At 43.1% G+C, this 12187-nt stretch overlaps 1 protein-coding gene across 3 annotated transcripts in view; it reads right to left on the bottom strand.

Annotated features, from left to right (window-relative positions):
* cttn (cortactin) overlaps nt 1-12187 on the bottom strand; it is an 83118-nt gene that overhangs the window by 26918 nt on the left and 44013 nt on the right. For 2 of the 3 annotated variants that reach the window (XM_073049799.1, XM_073049801.1), the window contains exons 7-9: nt 11703-11813; nt 8139-8249; nt 6910-7020 (exon numbers count right to left, since the gene is read on the bottom strand). In XM_073049799.1, coding sequence (XP_072905900.1) covers nt 6910-7020; nt 8139-8249; nt 11703-11813 — 333 coding nt within the window. The remainder of the gene's footprint in view (nt 1-6909; nt 7021-8138; nt 8250-11702; nt 11814-12187) is intronic. The other variant, XM_073049800.1, reaches the window with a different exon arrangement.

Raw genomic sequence — 12187 nt, 5'->3', positions numbered from 1 at the left:
CTATCTGATAAATAATCTGTATCTGAATCAGCAAACGGGGAATTCCTTCAAGAAAACTCCGAGCAAAAGCAGTGAGCCAATACTCATTGGTTAGCTGACCATTCAGAAACCTGGTGGCAGAGGGCAAGAAGCTATGGCTAGAACATTGAGTGTGCATCTTCAGTCACCTGTACCTCTTCCCTGATGGTAGTAATAGGAAGAGGGTACGTCCAGAATGGTAAGAGTCCTTCATGATAGGTACCATCTTCATGAGGCACCACCTTTGGAAGATGTTCTCAATGGTGAGAAGACTAGTGCCCATGGTGGAGCTATCTGAGTCCACAACCCTCTGCAGCTTTTTCTGAACCTGTGCATCGGTGTCTCCATATCAGAGCGATATGGCCAGTCAGAATGCTGTCCACGGTATACCTGTAGAAATTTGCTCAAGTCTTTGGTGACATAATAAATATCCTCAAGCTCCACATGAAATACAGCCGCTGGCATGCCTTCTTTGTAAAGGCACTAAATACATCTTCCAATGAAGCGACTCGTAACACACAACTTACACTAGGTTGGTTTAAGCTCAGCAGGAAATGTAATGGACATTGACCTTTTTTCACTTTCCACATCTGTATCAAACGTTCTGACCTTTTTTTCTGCTCCACATCATTTCCTGCACTCACTGGATTTAAAAGCTTGCCCCTCAGAGCAGTGGACATTCAGGATCAAGATGGTCCATTGTATTTGACCCTACATACGAGGGCGAAAGTTATACGCCTCTGATAAATTCTCAGCTCCTATGCTGAGCAAATGGAAAAAGAACGAGAACAGGTTTCAACAAAATTATGAAAATAACAGAAAAAGAGGTGAAAATAAAAGAAATAAAATGGAACTGCAGAGAGTTTGTAGGGCAGCATGGTAGCATAGCGGCCAGCATAATGCTTTACAGTGTCAGCCACAAGATCAGGGTTCAATTCCCACTGCTGCCTGTAAGGAGTTTGTACATTCTCCCCATTATTGCTTGGGTTTCCTCCAGGTGCTCTGGATTCCTCCCATATTCCACAGACATACGAGATTAGGAAGCGTGGGTATACCAGAAGCATGACATTTGCGGACTGCCCCTGGCATATCCTCGATGCAAACGACACATTTCACCGTATGTTTCGATGTCTATGTGGCAACTAAAGCTAAACTTTCAATGCTGCAGATTGGGTCTCAATGTACATGATTGAATCAAATCAGAAAGCAATGTGGGATAGGCCATCCCAGTTTGCTTTCCAGTGACACCATGTGACTTCAGACGAAACCTTGTTGAGCTGGCTGAATCTGCGGGATGTCAGGGAGGCAATAAATTACATTCCATTTGCCAAGTTTCCTCACCTCAAAGGTTAAAGCAGAACCAGGTTTACGGTTGATTTCGAAGTGCATTTATCAAAGGTGCTTTTGCAAAAAGAAACTTTATTGTTCAAGACAAAAAAAATCACCAGAACTTATTTTATTTGGAAAATTCTGTCTGCACAGAAGTGATTTCTAAAGATGTACCATGGAGAGCTTTCTAATTGATTGCACTACCAGCTGGTATGGAGAGACCTCTGCACAGGATCAGGAAAAGCTGCAGAGCTGACATCTCTCAGCAAGCTCCATCACGGACACTAACCTCCCCACCAATCAAGGACATCTTCAAAAAGTGATGCCTCAAAAAGGCAGCATTCATCAGTAAGGACTTACCCTTTTCCCAATAGTACCACCAGGGAGGTGCCATGGGAGCCTGAAGATGCACATTCAACATTTTAGGAACAGCTTTCACAGATTTCAGAACGGTCAATGAACCTGTGAACACTACCTCAGTTTTTGCACTGCTTATTTAATTAAATTTCCTTATTTAGATTTTATCCCAATTAAGCAGCTGCCCCAATTAACTCAAGGCCCAATTAACCGGAGTCCACTATACTGCTATTTTGCAGTGCTTGCCAAGGTGGTTGGGAGTACTTAGCTTTGCATTAGCCGAATAGTTGCTGCTCCTTTCACATCGAGTGGCATTTTTGCCCTTTCCTTAGCCTGCTTTTGTCTGTTCTTTTACGAGGCTGAGTTGCAAACTCGACACTCAGCCCAGCACAGATGGAAAGTGTGCAAGCAGACGGCTGGATTCACAGGATCATTTGTCTTGAAGTCCGGTACTGCTGCCACCACACAACCAGCCAGCCTTAGCTCAGTAGCATTAACAGTTATTTGGTAAATGGAAAGAAATAATATACAGTATTGTGCAAAGCTCTTAGGTGGTCTAGATAGATATATATATATGTATATATATATATATATATAAAACTTTTGCACAATACTGTATGTGTGTATGTACACGTCTGTAATTTATAGCATACTTTATGTATTGTTCAGTACTATTGCTGCAAAATAGCAAATTCAACATACGTCAGTGATACTAAACCTGATTCTATATGCTGCCAGAAAGAAGACGTTGCAAAGGGAAAGGTATAAACTGCAGAAAAAACAATGAGGTAATGGAACTGGAATGTTCTAGAGGGCTGGCACAGGTTAGCTGGACAGGAAGTCATCATCCTGCATTTTAACGGTTCGATGACTCAATGAAGATCAATAAAAAAGAAAGTGTAGGCACAGACATGAAACCATTCAGCGGGGGGATTGAAAAAGATAATCACACTAATCCTTCCGGGGTGGGTGAAACGACAGTGCCCTTGCTGTAGTTGCAATGAATGACGAAGCAGAAAAGAGCAGGGCGCTGCAGTTTTGTGTTCCTGACTAAACCCTTTATTGTCAAAATCCCTGCCGACTTGCAGTTTTGCTGCCAGCATCTGATAATCAGCACCAGCTGCTTTGTTGTCAGCGATCCTGATAATCTTCCTCATCACCGACGCCTGATGCCGACAGCCAGCCTCCCATGCGGAATCTATTCATGTCCACACCATGCAGGCTATTCTGCTGAAGGCTAAACTTGCTGACCACCGTAACAGCTAAAACTTCACTAAACAAAGAGACTTCAGTTTTGTTCACATCCATCTCTCTTCCTGTTCCAAGCACCAAACCACAAAGAGAGCCGTTAGTGAATACCAGATTAATTCTCCTTTATTTATAGAATCACAGAAATTTATGGCAGAGTCAATTCCATTTACACTAGTCAGCACAAAACCTCTGTGGATAACACCACTTTCCAGACCTAGGCCTCCAGCCTCGCCTTACATTGCAGGCACTATGCTAAACGTTTACCCAATACCTCTACATTGGGCAGAACAAACTGTAGCCATCTCAGACCCTGGCTTACAACAACTTATTTTCCCACACGAAGCCACGCCGGAGAAATGCAGTTATTTTATTTATTTAGAGATACAAAATGGAACAGGCCTGTCCAGCCCACTGGACCGTACTGTCCAGCAATTCACCTATCACACACTAACCTAATCACAGGACAATTGACCATGACCAATTAACCCACTAACATCTTTGGACCGTGGGAGGAAACTGGGGCACCAGGAGGAAACCCACACGGTCACGGGGGCAAAATACGAATGGCGCTGGGACCGTAAACCCAAAATAAAGACATTATAAAATAATTACCCTGGGACAGTGGAAAATGGGAGAAACAGACAGTAGCGGGGATGGGTGGAGGGGAAGGGAAAAGGGATAGGAGATCACATTGATGGGACGGCATGAAAGATAGGAAAAGATTCAGGTAGGCCAGGGGTTCCCAACCTCTTTTATGCCATGGACCCTTACCACTAACTGAGGGGACTGTGGACTCGAGGATAGCCTGATCTAGGCCACTGAGAGTTTCCATGGTGTTAATTGTATGCAACTTTGTGTAATTCAGAATCTCAATTCAATTTTTCTCTTGGTAGGTTAATTGACAACTACAAGTAGCGTAGTATAGGTAAATGGCAAAAAGTAACATTGAAAATGGAATGGCTGCAGGAAAATGAGGGGGAAATAGATGGGATCCCTCTGCTGATATGGACAAGATAGGCTAAATTGCTTGCTCTGTTGAAACAACTAATGGTGGCTGTTCTTTGCTTTGAGACATACGAAGAGTGATTTGTTGGTACTAAAGCTTAGTTTCTTTCTTAATGCAGCTATTTCTTTGGATCGTGGGCATGAGAAAGTCTGCCGACATTGAAAATCCAAAGCAAAACACATAAAATGATGGATGAACTCAGCAGGTCAGGCAGCATCTATGGAAATTAATAAACATTTGATGTTTCAGGCTGAGACGCTTCATCAGGAGCAAAGGGGGAAAGACACCAGAATAAAAAGGTGGGGGGAGGGGAAAGGGGCCAGGTAGCAGGTGATGGTTGAAGGCAGGTGGGTGGGAAAAATAAAGGGCTGGAGAAGAAGGATGCTGATAGGAGAGAAGAATGGACCATGGGAGAAAGGGAAGGAGGGGGTGACCCTGGGGGAGGCGATAGGCAGGTGAGCAGAGGTAAAAGAACAGAGTGAGCAATAGAGGAGTGGAGGGTGAGGCTGCGTTTCTTCAATACTAGAAATTGATATCCTGAGTATTTTTAAATTGTTGCATATTCTTGAATAGAGTACAACCGTCTGGGGGAAAAGATAAACACAGGTTAAAAGGCCAAACCTTTGCCTGACTTATACCGGGAAAGGGCACACCACAATATACAGTAGTTTGGTAAGGAGTTGTGTTTGCCAAATCCAATATGCTATTAGCAAATGCTAGTACAATAGATTCCAGTTAATCAGCCTATTGGTTAATCAAGGCAACCAGTTATTTGGGACAACTCTTAAAGGACAAAATCTAATCAAGAAAATTGCTGGAATTCCTTAGTTTATTTGGGACACTACGCCGCTTAATTGGGGCAGAAGACAGTTGTTGAACAGGTTCTAACTAGCATCAGTCGCATACACTTGTGTGGCCATTAAAAGCTACACCGTGCTTAGACAAACAGTTCTGCAAATATTCAGACCTGACGAAGGGTCTCGGCCTGAAATGTCAACAGCGCTTCTCCCTATAGGTGCTGCCTGGCCTGCTGTGTTCCAACAGCATTTTGTGTGTGTTGTTTGAATTTCCAGCATCTGCAGATTTCCTCGTGTTAGTTCTGCAAATAGCATCAGTTGCGTGTGTTTATGGTCAAAAAGCAGTGATTTTTGTCTGTTTGTTGGGGAGAAATAAGCAGTAAGACAATTCAGAATTGTTTTGCTAACTGCAGTTTAAAGCAATCAGGCTTAGAGAGGACAGAAAAGGCTGGGAGAGAAAATGAAATAATTTCACTACTTCAACAAGTTAGGAACTACCAAGAATTTGAAAATATCGACAATCATCTTGAATGTTGCAATGAAACTGAAGATTTGGAGGATGCAATCATCAATAGCATTGTGTGAAGATAGTTGTGTATTGCATACACTGGATGAATTCTTCTGTCGATAATTATTAGGGACTAATACACAGTTTTATAATACTGTAGAACTATTGGTAGTGCTCTACTTTGTTCTGTATTTCATTTAAATACTTAATTTGTTACTCAGTTTGAATCTTTTAAACCATTTTAACTCTTCCATGAAACTTTGGCTAATCGGGGCAGCCTCTTAATTGGGCAAAAATGTACTGGTCCTGATATGCTACAATTAACCGGAGTCTACTGTTATCAGGGCAACTCCAATAACAGAAGTCAGTACTTACAGACTAACTATGCAACTACAGACTAACTACCCTGATGAAGGATCTCAAACCAAAACATTGACTGTTTATTCCTCTCCACAGATGCTACCTGATCTGCTGAGCTCCTCCAGCACTGCGTGTTTGTTACTCTGGATTTCCAGCATCTGCAGAATCCCGTGTTTGTAACTGTGCAAACGTGCTTCTCTGTAACAATCCTCAGAGCGAAAACATTTACCAGAGGATTCCTCGCTGACAACTTCCAGAGGCATTTTTCTCTTTCTGCCTTTGCTCCCTTTCTTTCCACTAAAAAAAAGCAACTTCACCCAGTGTGAACATCAAAAAATGGGGTAGCACTGGAGAGTGTGCAGAAGAAAGAGATTCTCCAAGCTGCTGCGTAAAGTGGAGGCTGCAGTCACAAGGAGAGATTGGATAGGCTGAGTCTATACTCCTTGTAACCATACACAACTGAGGAGTGACTTTAATGCAGGTCGATAAAATGAGAGACTAAGACAGGGAAAAACTCAAGGGAGCATTTCTGGGGAGCAGGGAAAATTGAAATTTCAGGAGATCTGACGTCTCAAATTGTCCCCCCACACATGGAGGACAGTGGCTGTCAGGATAAGAAGAGAGAGAATGGAAAAGGCCAAGACAATGACAGAATTCAAAAGGCACTTGGACAGGAATTTCGATAGGAAAGGATGTGGATCTAATGGAGGCAAATGGCATCACGGCCAGCCTGTATGAAATGGGCCAAAAGGCCCGTCTCTGTGCAGTACAGTCCTACGATGTCTGATCTGCATAGCTACATCCAGATACCAAAACATTTCAGGAACTTTAAAGCACCTGTAAGCAATTTCCCAACGTCCCCTTTAAGCCTTCCATGCAGAGTGTGAATACATTTATTAATTCCTCTTGTTCTCACCTCACTACTCTATTTTCCCCTCCTCCCATCATCCGCTTTTATTTCTTCACCCATGTTTTTGAATTTCAAATACTAGAGAGCCGGCAGGAACTCTAGAATCCAGAATCAAATTGGTTATCGCTGACGTATGATGTGACATTTGTTGGTGTGTGCGTGCACACAGTGCAGAGACAAGAACCAATAAACTACAGAAATAAATTATTAGTGCAAAAAAGGAATAATGATGTAGTTTTATGGACCATTCAGAAATCTGATGGCAGGGGGAAAAGCCATTCCTAACTTATTGAGTATGCGTCTTCAGGCTCCCACTCAGTCCCATCCTTGTACCCTCTATCTTTAGACCAGCATGGAGCTGCCAACCACTCACCTTTCTGAGATTCATGCAACTGTGTGGTTTCCTGGTGGTCCCAACCTAAGGCATTCTTGTCCTGCCGATCCGTCTGGACACCAAACTTTCCTCCGAAGCCTTTGACGTAATCTAGTCACATCAAATGGCATTGGTTAGTGTGGAAGTCATTTCGGATAATGTTTCACTGCAGACTCAAAGGATTGAAAGGAGGTTGGAGGCTTTTAAACAAATGTTCATTGCACAGAATGAGGGTACCTTGCACTGCTCGCTAGGAGCACCTCGGTTAGGGTTGGTACTGGTTTATTAATGTCACATGTACCGAGATACAGTGAAGAACTTGCTTTGCATATTGTTTATGCAGATAAGATCATTACACAATGCACTGTGATAGAACAACCTCCGAGCGGATCACAACTTTGTCATAGGATCTATGAGAGTGATAGATAGTGTAAATGCATGTCTTTTTCCACTGAGGTTGGGTGAGACTAGAACTAGAGGTCGTTGGTTAAGGGTGAAAGGTCAAATGTTTAAGGGTGCCTCTTTACTCAGTGGGTGGTGCGAGTATGGGACGAGCTGCCAATGGGAGTGATGGATGCAAGCTTGATTTCAACACTTAAAGAGACATTTGGATGGGAGGGGTATAGAGGGCGATTGCCCAGTGCAGGTCAATGGGATTAGGCTGAATAACAGTCAGGCACGAACTGGATGGGCCAAAGAACCTGTTTCTGTGCTAAAGTCCTCTATGACTATGTTCTACAGCATAATTAAAAATGTCACTGATGCATTTGTATGGGGAAGTGATGCGGCCGTTAGTACTGCTGCCGTACAGCTCCGAGGGCCCGGACTCAATCCTGACTTTGGATACGGTCAACACAGAGCTTATGTTCTCTCCATGACTGTTGCAGTTTCCTCGGAGTGCTCCGGTTTCCCACGAGACCCACCAATTAAAATATCTGTTGCTGCTGAGTAATGGCAGCGTTAATGAACATTCAAGAGAGAATTAGTTGCAGAATTACAGGGGAATGAGACAATGGGACCGTGGAACTTACCATGAGCGCGATGAGCTGAACGAGGACGTTCTGTGATATCACAAGAATAAGCAGTAGCTTCCAGTCAAACACTACAAGTGCTGAAATTCCTGACTGGCTCTCAATCCCAAACCGAGGGATCAGGGCTCAGTAACAGTTCAGCAAACCTCTACCCAAACCCACTGATAAAGCAACCAGAACAAAAACTACACTGCTGACCTTTTTGGGATTCATGCTTCTCAGTCTTCCCTTGGTATTCAAAGCCAACAGCACTCTTGTCCACTTTATCTCTTTCCACTCCATACTTGCCACCAAATCCTTTGGAATAATCTGCAGCAAAACACACCTTTTTGGTTAAGTTAAAGCAGGAGAGATGAACTGAACAGACAGTACAATACACAAACTATAGATGGTGGAGGATCATGGGATGCTGCAAGGTTGGCGTAACTGCAGTGTTGGCTTAACTTTACGTCTGTGGCAGTGTAACTCTGTACCCAGAGGGGGACAACGTTCCCCTATCCCTTACTCTGAAAAATATCATATGAACAGCAGATAAGGGCAGTGTATTGTAAGCTAGTTGATGCAAACCATATTTTCAAGGTCTTCATTCTTGCTTATCTTGCTAACCGGGCTGATCTTGCAAATACAATTAGTATCAAACAATCTTCTAAAGGGTTCCCAACCTCTCTAATGCCATGGACCACTACCATTAACCAAGGGGTCCGTGAACCCCAGGTTGGGAACCCCTGATCTACACAAATGTGATAAAAGGAATAGTACCAGAAATTAAAAATACCAACAATATATGCTTCCATTTAAACTTTGACCCAATGACCGCGGCTTCCACGTGATGAATTTGCTGCAAAAGTTATTTTAAATGGGGAAAAATGTTAAGCATTCCTGCTGGGAACTATGGTCCAATTAAAGGATTCCTCTGAATCTAAACACGAGATTCTGCAAATCCAGAGCAACACAAAATGGTAGAGGAGCTCAGTGAGTCAAGTAGTATCTATGGAGAGGAAGAACAGAATGCTGTAATACTTCTGTTCAGTTACAGGGAAAGTGAAATGCAAGTAGACAATAAGATGTAAGATCATAACAAGGTAGACCGTGAGGTCATGAGTCCATCTTTTTGTACCAGGAAACCACTCTCCATAGATGCTGAATGACCTGCTGAGTTCCTCCAGCATTTTGTGTTTGGTCCACTGAACTTAAAGAGCACCAATAATCCAAGCCTGCAAAAGGGTTGGAACACAAGGACATGGAAGTGGTGCTACTGCTGTTACAAGGCTTCGGTTGGATTCATTTCTCCACTTTTAAGTCAGCTGTGTGTCTAAGAGTTTCTTAACTATCCCTAAAAAGCCTTGTACAATTTTCTTTGAATTTACTTGCCAATATTCTTTCATGTTCTCTGTTTACTTTCAACTCTACACCTTGCATACTCGTGCAGGCTTCCTGCGACACACACACCCTTTCGTAATGCACTTTGTCATACAGATCTATAGATTCGGCAGGATCAGAGGCAGAGATGAGGGCCTATATCCAAAGTCGAATACCCAATATCCAATGAGGACGTGTAGCTGCACACACAATTAATTATAAACACAGGTGAGGATCATTGTATCTTGTTAATTATTGGCTCCCTGTCTACTATTATGTCATCACTGTCAACCAGCTTCCAGCCATTACCTTTAGTGAGAGTGGCTTTATTATGGGGTTATCAAAAGATAAAGATGGTAATAAAATACTCAGAAAAGATGTCTTTGTTTAAAGAAATGTACGTCTTTACAATGATCCAATCCAGTGACCTACGGATTTTTAGCCTTTCACTATATAAAAGGGTGAGATCAATATAATTTTGAAGACTTCAGATATTTAAAAATCTATGTTCTATTTTCCTTCATGGTCACTTGTTCAAATCTTAGCACTCCCGACCCAACAGCAACGCGGGAGGATCTACAACATGTGAACCTCAACGGTTCAAACCAACTGCTCAACACCCCTCTCTTGTGGTAAGGAGAATCAGAATCCAGTTTATTGTCACTCACATACGTTAGAAAAATTGCCTGTTTTGTGGCAGCAGTACAGAACAGGCAAAACAAATGAATATAGGTTGCAATACAAACAGAGCAAAACAGTGCAAAAGACGAATAGTGAGGTAGTATTCATGGACTGTCGAGGAATCAGATGGTGGAGGGGAAGAAGCTCCTACAATGATGAGTGTGTATCCTGTACCTCTTCCCTGATAATATATTGAGAAGAAGCCAGGTTCCTTAATAACGAAAGCTGCCTTCTTGAGGATTTCTAGATGCCCTTAAAAATTGGGAGAGTTATAACCCAAGATGGAACTGGCTAAGTCTACAACCCTCTTCAGCCACTTTAGAACCGATGCATTAAAATCAGCCACAGCTCTCTTGCTCATGCCGCTATCCCATAGTAATAAAGCTACTAAACAGCTCGGACACTCCAAAACTGACTGCTGCTCTTGAGAAACTAATTTACAGAACTGTGCAGAAGTCTTAGGCACAGATATATAGCTAGGGTGCCTAAGACTTCTGCACAATGCTGTAGTAATTTTACGTATTGCACTGTACTGCTGCCACAAGAAAAAAAACAAAGTTCATGACATATCTGAGTGATGATAAACCTGATTCTGATATGGGTCTCTGTTGTGGACTGAGAGTAGGAAGGGGGCAGGGAGAGGGGAATCATGGTTGGGTAAAAGGGAAGGGAGAGGAAAATAATGCACCATCAATAACTCTCGGAGACGGGAGGCAAAAGATAGGCTTTTATTAGCTGCAAACGTGACCACAACATCTTGGAGACTGAGGGAGGAGCAGTGCCTCCAATTGCCTTTATACGGGGTCTGTGGGAGGAGCCACAGGAGCAGTCAGCGGGGGGGGGGTCTGTGGGAGGAGCCACAGGAGCAGTCAGTAGAGGGGCGTGTCCAGACAGGTATACACATAGTTTACCACAGGGAAGAACCAGAGACATTCTGTTTGGAATCATATAACCATATAACAATTACAGCACGGAAACAGGCCATCTCGGCCTTCTAGTCCATGCTGAATGCTTACTCTCACCTAGTCCCACCAACCTGCACTCAGCCCATAACACTCCATTTCTTTCCTGTCCATATACCTATCCAATTTCACTTTAAATGACAATATCGAACCTGCCTCTAATCACTTCTACTGAAATCAAGTGACCATGGCATTCATGAGCCTGATTGGGGTGCTAGGCAGGAAAAGGAAAAGATCTCTCATTTTATATTAATGACTTTGGTGTTAATGTCTTACTGTCAAAGCCTCCAGCCTGAACCTGCTTTGCAAGTGGAAATTTCAGGAAGACCGGTTCTGCTGCATTCCAGCTGCGTACCAACGCTGGATTTTTCCTGTAATGCTCCGCTCTGGTTTCAGTCGATCTGCTTGTGCACTGTCATTACCATACTCACACCCTTCGCAGCCTCGCTCTGCAAAACGCTCAGGTATTTACGAGGCAACAGTTTCCAACCCAAATGCACGGCAAAACCTCCAGAATCTGAGGGGGTTACAAACCTTTCAAAAGAAACGTTGATAATTCCCCTTCAACGAGGGAAGACAGTTGGTGGAATTTAAGCAGAAATGCAGAGAGGATCATAACAGGTCAGTAGCAAATCCAGGAAGAGCGTGCCAAATGATGCCCCCCCCCCACCCCCGAAGCACCAACGTCACCAAATGTAAACCATACCCTCCCTCTGCAGCTGAAGAATGAGAAATGATTGGAAGAAGAAAAAGGACACACCTCGCTGTGATTCATGAATCTCGGGTTTGCTCTGGTAATCGAAGCCTAGGGCACTCTTGTCCACGCGATCGGCTTGCACGCCATACTTCCCCCCAAAACCAGTACTGTAGTCTGAATAATTCAACACAGCAAAAGCATCAACAGTGTGCAGCATGCATAACCATCGACTGCGGCAGAAATGCACCATGATTAAGCAACAAGAAGCAGCCCAGTTATGAAGCAGTACTAAAGAAAACAGCTACCTTTCATACTAATTTAGAACTGGTAATGGGAATGGGAAGTTCATATTGCTGGAGTGTTATGTTGCATTGGCTCCAGAAGAACATAAGACAGTGGCCCAATAGTTGCAAATTTAACTCAAAGAGTTAGCCTGCCATTTCTTTTTGTTAATTCTGAAAATCTGGGAAGAAGCAATATTAGAAGACAGGGCAAGATATTGTCCAATTGACAAGAACTGCTCCAACAAAGTACATCATTTTATGACC

This window comes from Hemitrygon akajei, chromosome 6 (genome assembly GCF_048418815.1).
Source record: "Hemitrygon akajei chromosome 6, sHemAka1.3, whole genome shotgun sequence".
Taxonomy (NCBI): domain Eukaryota; kingdom Metazoa; phylum Chordata; class Chondrichthyes; order Myliobatiformes; family Dasyatidae; genus Hemitrygon; species Hemitrygon akajei.
The sequence above is the reverse complement of the archived record's forward strand: the minus strand, read 5'-3'. Positions and strand labels throughout refer to the sequence as shown.